This window comes from Pipistrellus hanaki (genome assembly GCF_964339955.1).
Source record: "Pipistrellus hanaki genome assembly, chromosome: 18".
NCBI classification, from domain to species: Eukaryota; Metazoa; Chordata; class Mammalia; order Chiroptera; family Vespertilionidae; genus Pipistrellus; species Pipistrellus hanaki.
In genome coordinates, this window is record NC_140520.1 from 31,426,122 (window position 1) to 31,448,766 (window position 22,645).

General features: G+C 42.5%; 3 protein-coding genes across 10 annotated transcripts in view; 1 reads left to right on the forward strand and 2 right to left on the reverse strand.

Annotated features, from left to right (window-relative positions):
* The window catches only part of IKBKE (inhibitor of nuclear factor kappa B kinase subunit epsilon), a 251,761-nt gene extending 250,780 nt beyond the window's left edge, over positions 1–981 (reverse strand). The window contains exon 1 of the mRNA XM_084865854.1: positions 971–981. The gene's annotated coding sequence lies outside the window, so the exon portion shown is untranslated. The remainder of the gene's footprint in view (positions 1–970) is intronic.
* SRGAP2 (SLIT-ROBO Rho GTPase activating protein 2) overlaps positions 1–4,817 on the reverse strand; it is a 224,934-nt gene extending 220,117 nt beyond the window's left edge. For all 7 annotated transcript variants that reach the window (XM_084865846.1, XM_084865844.1, XM_084865845.1 and 4 more), the window contains exons 1-2: positions 4,650–4,817; positions 2,206–2,827 (exon numbers count right to left, since the gene is read on the reverse strand). In XM_084865846.1, coding sequence (XP_084721972.1) covers positions 2,206–2,272 — 67 coding nt within the window. In that variant the 5' untranslated portion in view covers positions 2,273–2,827; positions 4,650–4,817. The remainder of the gene's footprint in view (positions 1–2,205; positions 2,828–4,649) is intronic.
* Positions 4,818–4,930: 113 nt separating this feature from the next.
* Positions 4,931–17,415, forward strand: FAM72A (family with sequence similarity 72 member A). Of its 2 annotated transcripts, XM_084865940.1 has the most exons (4): positions 4,931–6,374; positions 9,206–9,283; positions 12,405–12,529; positions 16,891–17,415. In XM_084865940.1, the coding sequence occupies exons 1-4, from the start codon at positions 6,223–6,225 to the stop codon at positions 16,983–16,985; spliced, it is 450 nt and encodes a 149-aa protein (XP_084722066.1). In that variant the 5' UTR covers positions 4,931–6,222; the 3' UTR covers positions 16,986–17,415. The 2 variants fall into 2 exon arrangements, with proteins under 2 accessions (XP_084722066.1, XP_084722067.1); XM_084865941.1 differs by lacking the exon at positions 12,405–12,529 and having other exon boundaries at positions 16,891–16,961.
* Positions 17,416–22,645: the final 5,230 nt, after the last annotated feature.

The window sequence follows — 22,645 nt, forward strand, 5'->3', positions numbered from 1 at the left end:
AAGAACTAGGTGTTGGTAACCTGCTTCTAGTTTCAAATCTACCACTGCCTAGCTGCATGACCTTGGACAAGCCTCTTTAATTTCTCTATACTCTTCTCAGCTATAAAATAAGGGACTAAAACATTCAAATCAGTTTCATAAGCATTTATTGGGCACCTTCTCTGAATAAGACAACACGCTCAGCCACCTATAAAATCTATGAATAGTGTCGATGAAAAACATATCAGAGCAAAGCAAAACAGCCCCCTGCTTGGTGGCAAGGTGAAGGAGAAATCCCAAATAGCCAACTTCATTACGTCATCTCAAGGAGCAATGTTTGTAAATACACAAAGTTTAATTTTGAGACATTCGTGAGAAATCCTTCCCCATTAAGGAACCAGCAGATACAGTTCTATTAACACCTATCAACCCTGAACCTTCCAAAAAAAAAATAAACATGTGAAATCATTTTGCACCTTAAGTCAAATGGCATGCTTCTGGAGAGAAATCTGGGAAAGTCAAAGTTATTCAAAGCTTCCTATGGCAACAGTTAAGAATAGGATGTGTAAAAAAAAAAAAGAAAGAAAAAAGAAAAAAAAGAATGACATATCTGGTTAAAACTACAGGGTGAAAGGTGGGGGGTGGGAGGGAATTCCAGAAGCAGAATGCAGTGCATCTGGACAGGACATGGAGGTAGTAGCCTATTGTTTACAAAAACAGGCTTGGATTATGAACAGTGACAAGAGGCCAAGACCTCAATTATCATTCACAACCACACCTCTCCCAATCCCAGTTCAACTGAAGCTATCAATCAGTAAACGCCCCCATCTTCTGTCATAAACCCACCAATATTTGTAGCCAAGTGGAGAGAAGGTCTCCCGGGCACCTCCAACGCTGACCCAGCTGATGACATTGAAAAGATCCCACAGGCACAATGGGGACTTCCAACTACCTCCAACCCTAAGGTATAAGACAGCTGCCCATTTCAAACTCTTAGCTCTGCCCCACCCCAGCTACCATTAGAGGGGAGACATGGCCTTCTCCAAGTCTTCTGTGATAGGAAAAAAGTCTCCTTGAATTGGTGCAGGGAATGGAGGGGCCCCTCCCTCTGCACTCTGAAACAAAGGAAAACCAGAGCTCCAACCATGTGGTGTGACATTCGAGGCCACCCACCTCTCCCATTCCCCAGCTGAGGAGGTCTCAATGGAGAGCCACATGGCTCTTCCCAGTCACCCGCCAGGAAGGGACAGTGCTTGGCACAAACACATGCTGGGGCTCCTAATGAGGGGGAGACCCCTCCGATAGGAAGGGCTGGTTTAAAAAAGAAAAGGGGCTTTGATTCACAACCACACCTCTCCCAATCCAAGTCCACTAGATGTGAAGACAGGTCCTTTGGTCTCTTCGGATCCACATTTTGCTTTCCCCTTCACATTTTTGCAGGTAAGTGGGTCATTAAAAGCATGTATTTCAGAACAGGGGGTGACCATGCAGAAAATGAGACAATTATGTCTTCCCATCCTCCAGAATCAGCACCACCCAGCAACCCTAACATCCCAACTCCATTCAGGTTTAGGTGAGGGCGGAGACCGAGTGTGAGTGACCTTATTCTTTCTGTTCTCTGATCTTAGGCTGAATGCAGAGCAACCAGAGACTGGGCAGGCACAAGGGGCATCCCAAGTGGCTACAGACTTTGTGTGTCCGATGCCATAGCAAATGTCACGTTTGGATAGAGTGCATCAGAAAAAAAAACAAAAAAACCACCTCTCTCAGGGCTCTCCAAAAGGTACACATTCTCAAGGTTGCCTTTCTCTGCCTGGACTCCACTCCAACCTAGGGAATAAATTCCCCAACACCTGTCAGATTTCAGGAGTCCTTCAAGCAACCTGACCCAGACAACCAGAGGCAAATTGCCGCCTTTCTCTCTCCGAGAACCTCCCGCCCCTCCCCCCAACCCTTTCCAGCTTGGGAGAAAGGGCTGACAAAATAATGGCCAGCTCTACAAGAACAAACCCAAAAGCCCCCTCTGAGAGCCCCTTTCCTGAGCCCGTAGCCCCTGGCACTGCCCATCTCTCCGAGGCTCAGATCCACCTATGAAACCACCTCTGGGGTCAGCCTGCCCCCACCTGCTCCACCCAAAGAAATGAACCTTCTGCAAATCAGGGTGGAAATACATGCCCCTGTGGACCACCCGGCATATGCATTACGCTATTTTTCCAAAACCCTTACCTTTGACCTGAGTATCGTACTCTGCTATGATCTCCTTATCCTTTTTGAATTTGGCTGGAGACGTCATGTTTTCCTCCTTTCTTCCAAATTCGAATCGTGAATTGATAGATCCACGGAAAAAAATCCAACCACCTCAATCAATACCTCCACGACCGCTTCTCCTGAAGGCAGAAGGGGCCCACCGCGGTGGTCTCCTGCGCTCCGGGGAGCGCGGGCTGCGGGCTGGGCAGGCGGCTACGGCGGGCACATGCAGCCGGTGGGCTCTGGGGCCGGGCGCGGCAGCGGCTGGTTCCTGTGCTAGAGAGCCCGAGCCGCAGGCTCAGCATCAGCCAGGAGAACTGCAGCGCCCGGAGGTTGGCCTGGGGTCTGACATCAACGGCACAGGCGGGGAGTGCAAGTCCATCCGCACAACATGGTGTGGGGGGTGCGGGGGTGTGGACGCGCCCAGCAGAGTCCCCGGGAGGGAGTGGGTGCGTGTCGGGGTGCCGGAGGAGGGCTGGGCGTGCTTCGCGGTTTTTTTGTTGCACGGGCTCTCCAAGATGCTGCAAATCAAATCCCAAACGGGAGCCGCCGCCGCAGCAGCACGGACTGGATCGGAAGTCGTTTGCTCCGGTTCACTTGCCTGTAAATGCAGGGATAAGGGGAGGGGGGGGGGGGGGGTGATCAGCACCAGAGCAGATTCGAATCGCTGCAGGGGTGGGGTAGGGGACGACACTCCCAGCCTGGCCCAGGCCCATTCATCTCCGACCAGCGCCGCCCGCCCGGCCAGGAGAGCTCGGCGAGGCGGCGTGGGGAGGAAGGAAGCTCCCTCCGGGTTCGGTTCTAAGGCTGCGAGAGAACACTTCGGAGCAGCCGCCTGCGCAGGCTTCGTTCGGGTGGGGACTGCGGCGGGAACGCGGGGCTCCGGGCGGGGACTGCGGCACCTCGGCGGCCTCCCGAGCCCCGCCAGCGCTGGGCAGCGGCCAGCCGGAGGGACCCCGCCCTGCCCAGCCTCCGACGCGGCCCCTGACCCCCCCAGCGGGGCGACTCCCTGGACATCAAAGGGGATCAAAGCCGCGAAGGGACCGGCCACCGGGGCACAACTTTTCTTTCCCCTCCCGCCCCTCCTCCCAGTTGTTTTGTTTTTGGTTACTAGCTTCCCTTGGCAGCCAAAGGTTGGGGGGGGTGGGGGGTGGGGGGGAGGTGGATCTGCAGGAAAAAGCCTGCCCGGCAAGGGACACAGGGAAACATCCAGGAAAACAATGTGGTCGGCAGAAGCAGGAAACGGGTTAGAGGCGAGGGTCGGACTCGGGAAAATCGGGAGCGGGCGGGGGGGAGGGGGCGCGGAAGGCAGCCGTTGCCCTGCCCCAAGCCAGGGATGAGAGTGACTCTGAATGCCATCTCCAAGATTTTTTTTTTTTTTTTGTCACCCAAACCCAGAGATCCCAGGCTGGGGGCGAGGGGGAAGGGATCCGTGACGATCGCAGACCCAACTTACTCGCTCCGGGAGGTGCCCGAGGGAGATCCCGCCCGGGGAAAGAGGGAGGGAAGCCGGAGGGAGCTCAGAGCTCGGCGCGCCGCAGCGGCCACCCTCCCTCCCCGGCCGCCCCTTCCCCTCTCGGATGCCGGGAGCAAGAGGCTCCCGCCGGCGTCTCCCGCAGCCCGCGCCCGGAGAAAGGGCCTCGGGGAGCGAGGAAGAGGGAGCAGAGGCGGCGAGGTGGTTCGGACGGGCAGGAAGCGAGAGGGGAGGAGGAGAGGTGGGATCCCGAGGCTGCACGGGAGCCGCACACACTGGGAGGACGAGGAGAGGGGAAGGGCAGGGTTACCTTAAAGGTAGGGGGGGGGGGGGTGAGGGGAATTAGGGGTCTATCGTGGCCCGCGAGGTTGCATGAAGCGCAGGGATGTTAGCAACTTCGGGAACCCACTGATGGGGTCTGGGAGCCAGAGTGCGAAGAGGAGCCATCGGGGCGGGCCGGGGGCTGGGACCCGGGAAGAAGGGCCCCGGAAGCAGCGCGGGACACCCCTCCGGGTCCAGGGCTGTACGGAGGCTGTGGGCCAGGGCCTGGAGACGGGGTACGAGGGCAGCTGATGGGGACGGGTGTTGCCAAGGAAGGCTGACCCCAAGCTGGACCGAGGCTGTCCGGCTGCAGAGAGCCTGGGGAGGGGGCTAGGAGCGGGTTTGCGCGGCGGCGGGAGCGAGGAGGGCACAGCCCAAGCGGTGCGGGGAAGGGCGGAGGGATGCCGTCCAGAGGAGTGTCCGGGGCTGTACACAGAGTTTGGGAGAGGATCGCGGGGGGAAGGAGGGGGAAGGTTTGAGGGACTCGGGGAGGCACCGCTAAAGCGATGCAGCAGCAAAGCAGCATCTTGCGCCCTCCTCTCCTTTCCGCCCCAACCCGGGTTTGTTCCGTCAGGGCTGTGGTCCCGCGGCCGGGAAGAAGAAAGGGGAGAGGGAAGGAGCCTTTTACCTTTGGCTCTGACGCGACGGTTCCCAGGCCCCCGGGTCCGCTTTCCACTCAGAGTTCTCCTGCCCTCGCTTCCCCGCCACCCGCTCTCCTACGCAGATTGGTCCCCTAGTCCCCTCCGGAGCCTCCGCCAACTCCGCGGGACCCCGCCGGGAAGCAGGACCCACCCCTTTGCCAATCACCGCCCTCATTCTATCGACCGATAGGGCCTGCAGCCAATAGGAATGGCTGATCCCGAGAGGACAGGAATGAGGAGGCGGGACTGGCGAACCCTGGGGGCGTGGCTATCACTCACGGAGGCGTAGTCACGGGTAAGCCCCGCCCTCAGAACCCTGGGGCCGAACCCTGAAGTAGAATTAGTGGGCGGGACTAAGTTGGAACTAACAACCAAATGCGAATTCTTGAGAAAAGGGGCGACCAATTGGACAGGGGCGGGGAGGAGGGGCGTTGGGGAGAATTTTAGCCAATAGAGAGTAAGAGACCAGAGTGGACTGTGGAACGTCATCCAATAAGAAGCGCAGAGGGCGTACGAGCTTCTTCCCCTAGAGCCGCGGAGTAGGCCCGCCCAAACCTCCAGAAGCCCGCCAATGAGGTCGGCGGCAGCGCCGCGCTCGGCCAACCAGAAAGCGGAACCGATATCCGCACCGTTACTGGGGCGGGGCGAACGGCCCTCTCGCCACTAAGATCCCGTCTGCGGCCTCCGAGCCTTCCAATGCGGGGCGTGGGCGAGCTCTAGTTCTCCCAATCGGTGCGCGACGATGGAAATTCAAACTGACAGCCGGTTTGGAAAGGCAGAGAGAGCGGAAGAGCAGGCAGAAAACGACGCGTTCGGGGACCGAGACCCCAAAGTCAACTGAGCCCCCGCAAAGCGAGCCCCACCATCACCGCCACCGCCGCCGCACGTTCTGGAGCGGCCGCCCCGGGAGAAGCCTCGAGGGAAGGCCGCGGGGAACGGGGCGGGCACGAGGGGATAGGGGGCTACCGCGGGAGAAGCGAAGTGGGGAGCTGGCTGGAACGGGCCGAGCGGCGGAGGATCGCTAGAGGATCGCAGAGAAGCAGGGACCCTCCCCCTCCCGGTGGGCAGGGCTCCGGGGACCTCCGAATCCTGGGAAGTGGAGAGAAAGATTTCCTGAAAGAGGCGTGGGTAGGGAGGCAGCCCGCGTCCCGACGAATAGGAATTGGTGCTCTCCGAGGGAGGGGCTTGGGAGAGGAGAAGCTTTAAACACCAGAGAATTGCTAAAGGAGGGGGAGCCAGCGGGGAGGATCCTTTTAGGCCGGAGGGAGGGGAATATGGCCGAGAAGTTCCCGAGGCCCCTAGCAACTGGGCCCTCCCCACTTCAAACCTCTCCCCCTTCCCGGAAAGTTAAAAGGAAAGCCAAAATTGCTGCTGCTGCTGCTGCTGCTCTCCTTGTTCCTGCTCAATAAACATTACTTTTCCTTCCCAATTTTAGGGCTCAGCAAAGCTCGAGGCCTCGCAATTTTAGGTTTAGCCCCGGGGGAATCCATCTAGGAAGGGTCTTGCTCTCGGTTGCATTTTTTAAAACGCCCCCCCACGCCACATCCTTCCCGGGACGCCATGTCTACCAGCAGTTGTAGTTTCGAGGACCGGTGCGTGTCCATCCTGTCTTGCAAATTCTGTAAGCAAGTGCTCAGCTCTCGGGGAATGAAAGCTGTTTTGCTGGCCGACACAGAAATAGACCTTTTCTCAACAGACATCCCTCCTACCAAGTAAGTCCTACGCTAGCGGCGGGCAACGCACGGTAGCCTGTAACTAAAAATGGGAAAATGTTATGGCTTGGACCTCGGAGTCAACCAACAGGTTATCATTTTGGTGTCGCAGCCACTCCCACCAGTCTGATGATCCCCTTGGAGTGTAACTAAGTGGGCAGACTGTCTGGACTTTAAAGTCTGTGGTTTAGCCAGAGCGGTCGGTCCTGATGGAATGCTTCGAGTCATGTGACCACACCCCTTAAGTTGGATCCCTGGCCCTAGGCCCTGCCCAACTAGCCTGTCTCACTGGATCAAGGCCATGACCTAGACTCTAGGAAATTCAAGCAAGCTTTTTTTTTTTTTTTTTTTTTTTTTAACTGTTGGAGAGGTCAAGTTTTTCATTTTTATCCATCGTTTTACACCCCCCCCAAAAAAATTCATAGTTTTGTACCATTATTTGCGATTGGCATTGCTTATTCCATTGTCCTTATCATTTAGTATTCTTGTCTCAAAAATCTCCTTTTCTGAGAGAGACTTAGATTTGTATGGGATGGAATTAAGACTTACCCCTTAAAGAATCCTTGTCTTCCATAAAGCCTATTTTGGATATTATTCATTCACTTGTGTAATTCAATCCTCTAATTGTTTTCAGTCACTACCCACTTTCAGGTGTAGTAGAGTGCTTAAGAATTTACTTCCTATTTGGGAAAACACACACACATTTTATTTAACTCAAATACACCTTTTTCTAGCTCTAAAAAGTATTTTCTTTCTCCATGGTCAACATAGCCCTTAAATTATTTTTCAAGATTTAGCTCCTTATTGAATCTTTATCATTAAAGTGAAAGAGTGATTATCCAAAATATGGGTGAATAAGTAAGTATTCTTTGGACACAGCCAGAGGAGGCAGCTAATAGTTATAATAATTTAAAGTGAATTTCATTATAATAATAGAAACTTAAAAACATTTTTTTAGCCTGGCTGGCTTGGCTCAGTGGTTGAGCATGAACCCATGAACCAAAAGGCCATGGTTCAATTCCTGGTCAGGGCACATGTCCATGTTGCAGGCTCGATCCCCAGTGTGGAACATACAGGAGGCAGCTGATCAGTGAGTCTCTCTCATCACTGATATTTCTATTTCTCTCCCTCTCCCTCTCTAAAATCAATAAAAACATATATTTTTTTAAAAGTGTAATATAGTGAAAGTCATGAACTCTTCCTTCTTTGAAATCTTTTCTGAACTGGTTCAAGTGTAGTCATTCCCAATGGCAAAGTTATGTATTGCAAAGATAAATGGTTAATATTTAAGTACGTGTGTGTGGTGGGGGGAGGGGTTCAAAAAAGAAAAATCACTAGACAATAAATCTGGAACCTACTATTGCAAAGGTCCTATGAATCGAATATTAACTCACTCATCTTTACAATAGCTATGGTAAGTGATGAGACAGTCATAAGAAAGTTCATTGTTAAAGGTTAGACAAGAGTCTAGAATACAGTTGTGTCTTTCCCATTGTCTATGCTTCCTTCTAGAAGTAATAAAAGTATGGATTAATGCTTGAAGATCAGTGAGCATATAAGATTTCTAAATGAAAGTTTTATCATATTATGGTGAGCTCACAAATATTAACTGACTTACAAAATATACTATAGTTCTATTTCAGACTCACTTTTAGCTCTTTGGGCCTATAAAATTCATACTGAATCACAATCAAAAGTACATTTGATAGCAAGGACATGGAAAAATTGGAACCCTTGTGCACTGTTGGTGCTGATGTAATATAGGGCCGCTGCTATGGAAAAGCGTAACAGTTCCTCAAAAATTGAAAATAGAATTACTATATGATTCAGCAATCCCACTTCTGGGTATATATCCAAAAGAATTCAGGGCAGGACCTAGAAGACATAAGTGCTCAGCCATGTTCTTAGCAGCATTATTCACAAAAACCAAGTGGTAGAAGCAACCCAAATGTCTGTCAATAGCTGAGCAAATAAACAAAATAAGGTATATGCAAACAATGAAATATTATTCAGCCTATCACATACTACAATATGGATGACCTTGAGGCCATTGTGCTAAGTGAAAATAAGCCATTCTCAAAAAGACAAATGCTGTATGCTTCTACCCTGTTTCCCCGAAAATAAGACAGTGTCTTATATTAATTTTTGCTCCCAAAGATGTGCTAGGTCTTATTTTCAGGGGATGTCTTATTTTTCCATGAAGAAGAATACGGTACACATTTATTGTTAAATGAAAATAAAGGAAATTTATTACCTGTATATGGTACAGTAGTATGGTAGTTGTCAACACAAACCAGACAAACTGTGAATCCTACAGTATCAAGAATTTACTCATTTATTCAATGACAATCATGTCATCATCTTCTGGAACATCATCATAACAATCCAATTCCTGAATTTCCTGGTGAATTTCTTATGACTCCATTTCTTTCAGAATCAGTGGACCAAATCTCTCATGTTTAGCCTAGGGGGGGGGGGGCTTATTTTCAGGGGGATGCCTTATATTTCACTCAGAAGGAAACCTGTAAGTAGGTCTTATTTTCGGAGGATGTCTTATTTTCGGGGAAACACGGTACTTATATGTGGTATCTAAAGCAAAGTAAAATGATGATTGCCAGGGCTGGGGGGAGAGGGAAATGGGGAATTGTTTAATGGTCATAGGGTTTTAATTTTATAAGATGAAAAAGGTCTGGAGATTTATTGTACAACAATGTGAATGCACTTTACAGTTCTGAACTATACAGTAAAAATGGTTAATAAAGTTTATGTTATATACATCTTACAATTTAAAAAACGTACATTTGACTATCTCTACACTTTTCTCTCTTCAGCACAGTGGACTTAATAGGAAGATGCTATTATACTGAAATCTGCAGATGTAAACTGAAGGACATCGCATGTTTAAAATGGTATCTATGACAATATACTAGATAGCCCTGGGTTTGGGGGATGGGTGTTGACACCAAAGCAGATACAAAAGTTCAGTGGACTGCATCGAGCACCGGTTATAACACTTGCCACTGAGCCACTGAAAAACCATTGGTTACTTGGAGCTATTTTTTTAAAGGGCCTGTGACACTCTAAATTTGTATATGGTTTTACAATTTCTCAAAGTTCATTGACAAATATCTGCTTTAATTTTTAGAAAAAGGCAAGTCGTTCAGAGGGGGGAAAAGCACCTGGATTTAGTCATAAAAATTAGGTTTGAGTCCTGGCCCTACCCCTACTCTCTGTTTGATCTTGAATAAACTGAAAACTCTGAACCTCTTTATTTCCTTATTTAATTTCTATCTTAAGAAGATAAACTTGAGAAAATAGGAACTATCTTTTTTTGTTGTTGTTAATCCTCACCTGAAGATATTTTTTCCATTGATTTTTAAGAGGGGAGAGAGACATATCATGTGGGGAGCAGGTATCAAACCTGCAACCCAGGTATGTGCCCTTGACTGGGAATCTTACCCATGACCCTTTGGTGCACAGGCCGATGTTCTAACCACTGAACATACCAGCCAGGGCAGGAACTATCTTCTTAAGATAGAAATTAAAATATCTTTTGTGTTTATCTTCCAGAGTTGTGCAGATCAAATGAATTATGAATGTTAAGAGGCTTGGTAAACTATAAATTGCAACACAGATGAAAGTTATTACTGTTACCTTTTGAGAAGTAAATTTGTGTTATTAATCCCATTTTAGAGAGAAAAAAGTTGAGATTTTCTCATTCAAATGGGGTTTGGATTATAAATTATAGTTATAACAATTTAAGTTAGCAAACTCTTCTTTTGTGCTAATGACTAATTTTATTCATTCATTAGTCAATAAGATATATTTTTTAATATATTTTATTGATTTTTTTTGCCCCCCTCCCTCCCAGAAATACCTTCCCTCCCCAGAGTTTTATGTCCATTGGTTGTACTTATATGCATGTATATAAGTCCTTCGGTTGATCTATTATCTCCCCCAAATTTCCCTCCCCTCCCCGCTGTAATTTGACAGTCTGCTTGTTGCTTTAATAAATGAGATATTGCATAGGCTAGGAAGTGCTCCAAAGGAAATAATAATAACGATAGAGAATAATAGAGGTTGGGAGAGTGGGTAAGAGCTATTTTTCATAGCATGGTAGGGAAGACTCCTCCTGAGAGTTGAATCCTGAAGGAAACAGAAAGAATATTCTAGACAGAAGGAACAGCAAGTACAAAGGACCCAAGGTAAGAAGAAGCTTTAGACATTCAGGGAATAAAAAGATGATGGCAGTGTGGCTGAGACTTTGTGAGCATCTGGGGAGAGTTGTATGAGCACATTAGAGATGTAGTCAAAACACAGTTAATCTAGACCAGCGCTGTCCAAAAGAAATATGCAAGTCGTATATGTAATTTAAAATTTTCCAATAACCACACTTTTTTAAAGTAAAAAGAAACAGGTGACATTAATTTTAATCATGTATTTTATTTAACTCAATATATGCAAAACACTATCATTTCAATATGTAACCAATATAAAAGCATTATGAATGAAATGTTTTACGTTCTATTTTTTATTCTTATTCTTTCAAATCTGGCGTGTGTTTTATACTCCCAGCACATTTCACTTCAGGCTAGCCAAATTTGAAGTGCTCAGTAGCCACATTTGGAGAGTGCAGATCTAGACCTTGGTATGAAGGAGTTTTTTTTTCTTTTTGGCCAGTGGGAAGCCATTGAAGGGGTTCTAAGAAGGGAACAAAATGATCTGGTATGTCCCTACTCGAATGTTAGCTCCATGAGAACAAGAACCTTGTCCACCACTGTATTCGTAACACCTAATACAGAATACAAGCTGTATTAGGTGTTAGTTGAATGAATGAATAAGGACAGGAATGAAAGCCATAGGAATGAAATAGTCTTACAAATAGCTGCCAGTCCTAGTCCAAGAACAACTTTTGTTTTCATTCGTTTGCCTTTCAATCAAATTATAATTAGAAGACATATTTTAGGTGGCTGGTACCTCTTTTTTTTTAATGATCAAATTTATTTTATTATTTTTAAATATTATTTTATTGATTTTTTTACAGAGAGAAAGAGAGAGGGATAGAAAGTTAGAAACATCGATGAGAGAGAATCATCGATCAGCTGCCAAGGTACATGCCCTTGACCGGAATTGAACCTGGGACCTTCCAGTCCACAGGCTGATGCTCTATCCATTGAGCAAAACCGGTTTTGGCTGGTACCTCTTATATAGTAATTTTTAATAGGCCCTCACAAAAAATAACTCACTCTCCCATCTCCCTGGATGAGAACAAGCTGTAATAAGAATTTTTACACCTTAAGGTGTAAGCAGTTCATGTAGTCATTTTTTTTAAGTGCCTACTAAAACATGCCCTGTATATTCAATCTATCTAATAGTAACCAGATAGGAAATAAACAAAACCCTGTGGAAGAGTGAGGTACTTATAATCAGAGGCATCATCGTGAAGACAGAAAAACTTGTGCAACTTTCTGTAGAGGCTGTAGATTTGCTTTACTTCTGCATTCCCTCAAAAACGCTGAGACTAAAATTAGAGCAGCCAGCTTGTGTTTGGTTTACAGGGGCTCATGCTGGCTTCCTACTCCTCCATCTGTTGAGACAGTTTTTAGGTCCTGGCATGGAGCTAGCACATGTAAGAACCCAACTTGCCACTGTCCTGAGGAAAGCAAAAACCTTTTACCCACAGACCTGAGTTCATTTCATATGTTGTGTGTGTACAGCACATCCATTTAGACTTCTTTACAGAGCAAATCACAACCTTATGTCATCTGGAAGCTAGCTTCTCAAGGGAAAGTGCGTAAAATGATACTAGCAAAGAAATGGAGAAAATGTTAGTATTCTTTCACTTAAAGACTATTTTGCCACTTGACTTGACAGTAGCCCTGTAATCATTATTAGAATAAATCGCATCTCAAAGATCCCAGTAATGGAGGATGTCAGGGGGAAATGAGGTCTCTATGTCATCTATTTACATTAAAAATGCTTACATGGTCAGGTATTACACAGCTCTACAATATTTACTTTCTTTTTTAGTGGAAACATTGTGGGTTATCATGTGATTGTTCCATGTTGCTCCTGCCTTCTTTCCTGTAACAATGGGCACTTCTGGATGTTTCACAGCCAGGCAGTTTATGGTATTAACAGACTAGACTCTACTGGTAAGAAACAATTGACTGGACACATTCCTATGGCATTTGTCAATCAATATCTGAGTGAAACTCCTGGTAGATCATTTCAGGACTCCCTCTGAGACTTTATCTGGGTTGGATCTTCTAGACCAGGGGTCGGCAACCTTTAAGACATAAAGAGCCACTTGGACCTGTTTTCGAAGGGAAAAAAAAACCTGGGAGCAGCAAAACTATTGCGACATTTAAAACAAATGTAACACTGCATATATTGTTTCTTACCTTAATGCTATATACCGGATCGTGCAGTTAGCTGTCAATCTGAAGAAAAAAAGGATTTTTTCACTTAACAAAAAGAGCCGCATGCAGCTCTGGAGCCGCAGGTTGCCGACACCTGTTCTAGACTGAAATGTCTATCATATTATCCCAAACATTTACTTATGGATACGAGGAGCCAAAATTCATTGCTGTTTCTATTTTCATCATTTTATTTAAGAGCCTCAAACTTAGCTGGATTTGTTGGGACCCCTCACCCTTTTGTTTTTTTCCCAGAGAGAAAGGGAGAGAGAGTTTGAAACATCAATGATGAGGGAGAATCATTGATCGGCTGCCTCTTTCAAACCCATGACTGGGGTTTGAGCCCACACCAGGCATGTGCCCTTGACCAGAATTGAACCTGGAACTCTCAGTCTGCAGGCTAACGCTCTATCCACTGAGCCAAACCATCTAGGGCTCTTGGCCTTTTTAAATTAAACTATTTTTTTTAATCCTCACCTGAGTATAAGATTAGAGAGAGGAGAGAGAGAGAGAGAGAGAGAGAGAGAGAGAGAGAGAGAGAGAGAGAGAAACATCAATGTGAGAGGAAAACAATTGGTTGCCTTTTGTAAGCACCCTGATCTGGAATCCAACCAGCAACCTGTGGGTATACAAGACAATTCTCAACCAACTGAGCCACTCCAGCCAGGCTTAAATTAACATTTTAATTGCTTTAAATTCTTATCTTGATACATAAGACTCAAGATAATTTTGAAAGATTGTATATATGATAGTCAATTGTGTATGAGTGTGTGTGTGTGTGTGTGTGTGTGTGTGTGTAAGAGAGGAATGGAGGGGAGGCTGAGGCCGTGAGGAGTTGGGAGGGAAGATGACTAGATAACATGTATTTGGTGATACTGCTTTAAGACAAAAATGGACATTTTGACATGTATTAATAAATTATGATGGAATTTTAGTCAAAGGAAATATTTAATATCAATATGTCATACTAATTATTTATAGAAAAATACTGCAACCAACTATTAAAAGATATTTACATAAGACATTTTATATTGTCTAGAGCAGTGGTCAGCAAACTGCGGCTCATGAGCCACATGCAGCTCTTTGGCCCCTTGAGTATGGCTCTTCCACAAAATACCAAGGCCTGGGCGAGTCTATTTTGAAGATGTGGCATTAGAAGAAGTTTAAAAAATTTGGGTCTCCAAAGAAATTTCAGTCGTTGCACTATTGATACTTGGCTCTGTTGACTAATGAGTTTGCCAACCACTGGTCTAGAGCCATTTAAGTTTTGCTATGGGACACGTTTTCAATGTCTAATACCTATTTATACAACAGACCAAGTTGACATTTAGTGGGACATTTTTAGTGGAAACAAGTTTAAAGAACTTGACAATCCAAATTGGCATTAACACTCGGGTTTTTTAATGTATATTTTAGTCTTCTTCAGAACTTAAAAATACTCTTTTTAAAAAAAAAAAAAGTATGATTTCCTTCACAGACTAAAAAGAAGATCACAAATTGTAAAAGCTAGGTCGTCAGGGTCTTTAAACCCTCCAATTATGGTTGAGTTTTTAGAGACTCTGATTTTTCTTTTTTAATCACCTGGCATTTAATTGTGGCTCTCAACCATGTGGGGGGTCTTAATTTAAGATTCTAGCATGTTAAGAGGGCCATTTTTGAGCAAGGACTTACCTGAACTCCCTAGGTGAGATACAGGTTTCTAATTCAGGTTTCCAGTTTTATATTTGTGTTGCTCATGGGACACATTAAAGGAAGTTTCTGCTTTGATATTATTTCCCCTGCTTCATGGAATTTAAAACACAGGGTGGAGATTTTTCAATTTTGATTTACTTTTTAATATTGGTCAATTTTTCAAAGATAAAAGCCCAGCATTCTTCCATTTGCATTGAATCTAATCCATGAGAAACAGATGTATCATAGGGTTTCCTTCCTCTCTTCTTAACAGAGGAAGGAAGGTGCTGCTTCTGACAGATCCAATCACTTGGTTTATTTTTTCTCCTTTGAACCAATTGTGCTGAGCTATTCATGTCTCTGTGTATTGCCTCCAAGAATATTAGACTTCTCCTTTGTAACCGTAGTACTGTGATTAAAAGCAGGATTTTCTAGATGCAACAGGTTTCTCATGGCTGTTGGAACTGTCTTTGAAACACCTGAATGAGCAGCATCAAAGGAGTACATACACAGCTTTATAAAATTCTAGAATGTTTACACTGAAAGGGTCCAAGAAGTCTAAGTTCTAGGCTAGTCTAACCATATGGACCTGATTTCCGAAGATGTTCCTGAGGAAGCTTGAAAACCTCAGCTCATCCTCACTGGGGTGGGTAAAGGCCTCCAAAGGCAAATTCACTTCAACACTCACTGACCTTTATGGGTTCTAATTGGCCATTAGGTTTGGCCTAGTGATTCCTTACTATCCTGTCAGCTCTCAATGCCATCTGACCAGAAGCAAAACACCATTCATTATTGGGGAAAGGGTGTTTTATATTATAAACACTTTAAACAGACAAAAAATTACGGAAAATAATATAATAGGCATCTATATACATCAAACAGATGCTAATTTCTTGCCTTATTAGATTCCAGTATCTCAACTAAGATAGTTGATTGTTTCTGTTGTTTCAGCAATACAACAGTGCACATTCTTGTACATGTCTCCTCAGGCACCTATGCAAAATGGGCAGTAAGAGGAAAAGATGGGCGATGGGTCATATTTGCAATATATATATATTTTTTTTAAATTCACACAATGGAATACAGAAAAGAAAATGAGCTAAATCTGCACATACGGGTATAGGTAAATCTCAAAAACATAATGTCTAATGGAAAAAGCAAATTAGAGCCCTGGCTGGGTGTCTCAGTTGGTTGGAGCATCGTCCCACACACCAAAAACGGTTGCGGGTTCAATTCCCCGTCAGGGTACATACCTAAGTTTAGGGTTGGATTCCTGGTCAGGGCATGCATGGGAGGCAACCGATCAATGTTTCTTTCTTTCCCTTCTTCCTCTTTTTCTAAAATCAATAAACATATCCTCAGGTGATAATTAAAAGAAAAGGTAAAATTAGAAAAGATACATATAATACCATATTATAAAATTTTAAATACACAAAACAACAATATAGATAGTCTGGTTGCGTGCATTTGTAGTAAAAGTAGCAAAAACATCCATGGTGTACTGGTAAGGGGTGACAACTGAGTTCAAACTAAATTTCCAAATCCTGGCTCATTCCATTCCACTATGTGGCCGCTGTCTTGGTATGTGTGGAGTGGATATCCAGACTTGCTGAGTCACTTGGGCCCACACTGCCAACTGGACAGTTTGAGATTTACTTTCTTATAAGACTTCACTGGCTCTTCTAAAGGTCATTTTTTTTTTTTCAAATTTAGTGCTTTCAAGTTATATAGTATATGCCCAGAGTAAACCATCTCATTATCCTCTACCAAATATGTGGTCTTATATTATATACAAATGCTGGACTCTTCAATATGAAAGCTGACTGACCTTTCACAATGAGGTTTTAGGTAGTTGTTTTATTTATTGTATTGACAGCGACAATCTAGTTCTAAAGTTGACAATTCTACCTTGACAACCTCTAGATTAAAATCCACGTATATCAAAGACTATTGTTCATATTATAACAGGCTCCAAAACCTGGCTTTTTTTAATCAGAAAAAAAAGGCACCAGCTATTTCCATGCTTGTTGAAGAGATGAGTGCTTTCCCTCCAAAGAGATACTTAATCTAAAGGATCTTGTGAGATCTCCATTCTTAAAAATCATTAAAATAGATTTGAAAAGTATCACTGTACAGTTATTATGGCATAATGTAGCTGGAGGCAAGGTCTGAGTAAATGGATTTGTAAGATCCATTTGAGTCCTAAGATTTTAGAATTCAAGCCCTTGCTTAAAATAGTTGAAGAATATGTATGTTCTAGATAATTATATTAGATAATTTTATTTGTGGTACAGTTTTTCAATGCTTTTTCTCTTTACTGCTAACACTGTGTTTTAATATAACAATATTAACGTAAAGGTTTCATATATCATGTTCTGAATTATAATGGTAATGAGTACCGAGTAACTGTGACTTTTTCTTTTCAGGTGTTAACTTCCTACTTTGGGGCAACTTGCCAGAGCTAGAAGAGAGTGCAGATGAAGACATGTTAGATATCTCAGCAGAGGAGTGTATTAGATGAAAGGAGAATAGATCTATGATAGTTATAATATTCAGACTTTTTGCTATTTAAAATGTATATGAATGGATCAATTTTAAATGGTTAGTAAGGATTTTCCAGTGATTTCTTTTTCTAGAAAACCAAAATGGGGCATTTGTTGGTTTATTTATTTGATGTCTTAAATTAATTACCTGTTTAATTTGAGCCAATGTAGTTTTTCTACTTCCACTTCTTTTTCTTCCTCTCTCCATTCATCTGCCCAGTATAGGTATATTCTTAACTTCGCATAAGAGACTTTTTTCATGTGCCACTCAACTACCTCCCAATCTGGAGAAGTTTTTCTTACAACTATTATAGATGCCAGGTATATTATTTTACATTCCTGAATAAGGGGCATTAGTACCCATACATATATCAGCCATGCATAAATCCATGCATAAATACACACACACACACACACACACACACACACACACACACATATATATATATATATATATATATATATATATATATATATATATATATATAATGCTCAACTTGGAAATAAACCTTAACAGAGAATTTTAAAAAAAACAAGCTGATAGGTTTCCACGGGTACTAGTTATCATATGTTATTTTGGTGACAACTACTTTAATGTGGAAGAATACTTTGTGAATCAACAAATATAATACATTTTTAAATATGTGGAGAAATCTTTTTGATTCCTCAGCATGATGTCAGATAAATGAATTTGTCAGAAAATTATCAATATACACTGTTTACCAATATTATTTATTTACCTTCTTCTAAAGTCATAAAGATATTGTATTATGAAAGCCAGATAAACCAAACCTCTGTCTTTAAGTTACCTCATTCTCTAGGGCTTTCTCTGTAAATAGCAAATTTTAAATGAGTAGTCTCAGTCCCAAACCTTAAATAGAAAAACAAAACCAAAATCTAAAGAAGTGGTTTGTTTAAGCTCTTGTGCTTTATAAAGAGAGTGTGTTCTTTTGTAAGCTACATTCTGGGCCACACAAAAATAGGAAAATGGGATAGTGTTGGATTCTCATTTTATGTATAGCTAAAATCAATGTATAGCCTCAGCTAGTATCACAGCTGTAGGTGTTTTGTCAATAATGATACCAAAACAGATTTAGTTGCGGTTTTATAAATAAACTATTGTCCTGAAAATGATCAGCCTTCCTTTAATTTTTTATTGTACCTACTTTTCTTACCTAAAAATATAAAAGTATCGAATATAGTAGCTAACATGTTTTGAGTGCTTACTGTGTACCAGACACTGTTGTAAATGCTTTACATATTTAATTCACTTATTCCTCTTATTCCATAGGAGGTAGATGCCATTGTTTCTCCTTTTTTACTGATGAGGCAGGTGAGGCCTAGAGAGGTGAAGTAGTTTGTCCAAGGCCACTTGCCTGGTCAGAGGTATGGCCGGATTCAAACTCAGGCCGACCTGCTCTTCATCTTTATATGGTTGCTCCTGAGCAACTTCAGGTGGTCATCAACTAGATAGTTTTATTTGGCCTGATAACGACTGCCACGTTATATGAGGGCCTCAGTGACTGGTTTCAAGATTGAGCAAACTCACACTGGGTCATAGGGTAAAAGTGACCTGTGGACTCTTGACAGCCATTTACTGGGAACCAAGATAAGAGATGTTCAGGAAGTGCTGTTACTAGTACCCGGGAAATTGAACAGATTAACTGAAGCAATACACGTAATATAGTAACTTTCACACTGACCATCAGCACTGACAGGGTCACCAAAACAACCAAAGGGATGAGTGAAACAGTTTGTTTTTTGAATTGGGATTTTTTTCTTTAAGCTTTCAAAGACTTTCTGAAACAAGGTGGCATAGTGGATAAATAAAAAAATATATAAATTGAGACTATAGCACATTTACTGCTTCAGTTAATCTGTTCAATTAGAGAAGAAACCTTTAATGCTAAAGTAGAGAATGTGGAAAATTTAAATTCAACAGAGTTCATCTGGTTTCCTCCTGCTCATGCCTGGTTGACTGGAGGGGCTCTTTGAAGAGCAAAAAACAAGACAAGCACTGATTGAAGCAAGCCCCAAATGCAATTTCACTCCAGCAGGAAAATACACAGCTACTTTTTGGCAAACTGAGCTATGGGAAAGCCAAGTCTAAGCTGAAAATGGGTTCATAATGTTTTATCTAGAGAAATATATTCATGACACTTTTTTAATAAAAGCAAATTATACACTCTGGTCCAAAGACCAAAAGCAAAATCATATACATAGATTTAGCATACACTCTCTAGTCTTAGCAAATTTCTAGGCCTAGAAAATCCATTGATGCTTTGGTTTTCTTCTAATACTTGATTCGATTCAACAAACCTGTATTATGTTCCTGTGGTGTACTAAGAATTGCACAGCGACAGGCTCATGCTTGCCTTCATGGTATTGGGGAAAGAATAGAACTTCTACTTAATGCATAGGGTTAAGTGATTTAACAAAGACATTCTTAAAGTTCAATGACTCCATAGATGAAAGAACACTCATTCTGAGTAGCAGGAGAGAGTGGGAGTTGAGAAAACTACACAGAAAAAAAGAAAAAAAAAAAGATACTTGAGCCAGGTTCTGAAGCACTGTTACGGGTTTGCCAGCTGGGATAGAAATTCTGGGCAGAGAAAATGGTGTAAAGAAATGGACCAGATTTAAAAGTATCCGGCTTATTCGGTAAATTATAAGTGGCCTTCTACACCTTCCACGATATGTAATGAGAATTAATTAGAAGATAGAGCTATCAAGGAAGTTTGGGGACATGTTATGAAGATTATTCTGTGCCGTTGTAAGTTTAGACTTGATCCAGTAGCAATGTAGAGTTATTAAAGTTTTTAAGCAAGAGAATAAAAGATCAGATTTAGAATGCTAGCTCTAATGGTAACGTGCAATGAAGTTTAGTTTCCTACTGTCCTTTTTTGATGCACTTAACAACTTGATCATGAAAATTATATTTATTGCTTTTACCCTTTGAACATATATAGGCTTTTAAGTTTCCTGAATTTCTTGCCTTTCATGAAACATCTGGTCTGCAGTGGGGCAGTGCGCTTTTTTCCCCTGTTCCATCTTGTCATTCTGAAGTTCAGAAGTTCAAAGAAGGGACAGTGAGTCATCAGCTCAGTCGCTATGGCTTCCCCCCAACCCCCTTTATCTTTTTCCTCAAGTTATTTTCTCAATCTCAAACTCAATCACTGATGAGTGAAGCCTAATATTAAAGCCATAATATTTTGAATAATTCCTGGCCCTGAAAATCAGGTCTTTAAATATTACTAATATTTAATAATCCCTGGCTCTGAATATTACTAATCTGGGAGATTATCCCACATAGAACTGCTCTTTTGACCTCTGAGTCACATGTGGCTGATAAAGAACGATCTGTATTTCTTTTCTCCATAAGGAGGACATGACTATAATACATAAATCATTACCTATTAAATATCTAACTTATCTATAATAATAAAAGCATAATATGCTAATTAGGCTGGACGATCTTCTGGATGAAGCCACAGCTGTGAGGGAAACCTGGGTCCCGGGTACCAGAGAGAAGCCAATGCCAGCAGCCGGGGAAAGGAAGGTCTGGTCTTGCACAAATTTCATGCATTGGGCCTCTAGTTAGAACATAAAAGGAGAGTGGGAAAGGCAGAAGAGAATATGGATTAAGTAGTCTGGCTTCAGCTCTGTCCCGTGAGTTCAGTTGGAAAGAGTGTTGTCCTGATACTCCAAGGTTGCAGGTCCTGGTCAGGGCACACACAAGAATAAACCATTGCCGAAACCGGTTTGGCTCAATGGATAGAGCATCGGCTTGGGGACTGAAGGACCCAGCTTCGATTCCGGTCAAGAGCATGTACCTTGGTTGCGGGCATATCCCCAGTGGGGGGTGTGCAAGAGGCAGCTGATCGATGACTCTCTCATCGATGTTTCTAACTCTCTATCTCTCTCCCTTCCTCTCTGTACAAAATCAATAAAATATATTTAAAAAAAAAAAAAAGAATAAACCATTGAGTGTATAAATAAGTGGAACAACAAATCTCTCTCTCTTTCTCTTCCCTCCTCCTCCTCTTTCTCAAATTAATTTTTTTAAATTAGTCTTGCTTAGGTGAAGCATTACTCGATGAAGGCTTTCTCTATTTTAACATTCATGCTTATAAAAGGAAATGGTTTCCTTTTCTGCCTTTTTTTTTTTTTCTTTAAAAGCAGCCTAAACCATAGTTTCTTTCTTGCCTGGTATTGAGTGTATGCCAAATCTACCCTAAAATGCACAGATGGAAAAAATTAGTCTACGTCTGTGGTACCTCTGGGGTTGAATATTTTTAGGACTTAAATCTTTAGCTAAAGATTCTTTCTTCCAAGACTCTCATAGAATTATTTTATTGACATCCAATGGATAAACTTGCTGAGATAAAAATTAATATCATGTGTTTGTATATCCCTTTATAGTTTATTATGATTTTTCACATACACCTTAATTTAGTCTTCAAAATAACCTTGTAAATTATTCCCATTTTACCAATTAAGAAAGAAACCCTTAGTCTCAACACTTAGAGTTAGAGGAATTTAAACTTGAATGTGGGCTTTCTCACCTTAGTTTAGGATTCTTTCCTACCTCCTTAACCTGCCCTAAACCCAAAGTCCATGTTTCTCTCACTAGATGTAAAACTTAGGACACATTCTTTTTCACTTTCAACCTCAAAGCCTAACTACTCTCATTAATTAATCTATTCAACAAATCTTACTGAATGCCTAAAGTAGGAAAAATGGAAGCTGAGGAAAAGACCAAGCCACTGCTCTCATGAGGAGCTAACACTATGTTGAGGAGAAGGAAGAAAGTGAGCTAATGTTTATGGAGGATTTACTGTATGCCCAGCACTGTTCTAAGTGCTTTATATGTAACAACTCTAAGGGGTAAATCCTATCATTATCCTTACCATACAGTTCAGAAAACAGGTGTAGAGGAGTTAAAGAATATGCCCAATGACACCACTCTAAGATTTGGAGGAGCCAGAATGATCGTGTCTTCTTTTGATTTTCCAATGTAGTTGTCTTCCATCCAAATAAAATCCAGTGTTTCATCAACACGCTTCCTGTACACATCTTTCCCTATTAGACCTTAGTTGATGTGAAGTTAAGATGGTGGCACTAGCATCTCCCTTTTCAATCAAGGAGATGTGGTATGCTTATAAATGATAAGAATGCTAGTTTTATACACAATGGAGAAAGACAAATATATATATATATATATATATATATATATATATATATATATATATGCAAAACTCTTAATTTCCACTTTGCTCACTTCTATCTGGAAATGAAGTCTTTTTTGCTCGTACAGATTTTTATCTTACAAGCAGCAAAAGTTCACCAAAGAGCAAATACCTATTCTTTAAATTTTTGTATGTCTCAAATATTTCATAATAAAAACTGAATTAAATGATCACCTTTGCCATTTGCTCGAATCTCAGCCTTATCTATAAACTTTTATTTAAAATAAACATATATGGAATTTCAGAAGCAGGCTTGCCTCAAATGAACACTACTAAATCTTCATAACAAGATGATGTATTTATCATGAGGGAAGCACAAACAGGTATCAAATCCATATTCAAATTTTGCCTTTTGAGACTTACAGAAGAGCGGCTGATGTATATCTAAA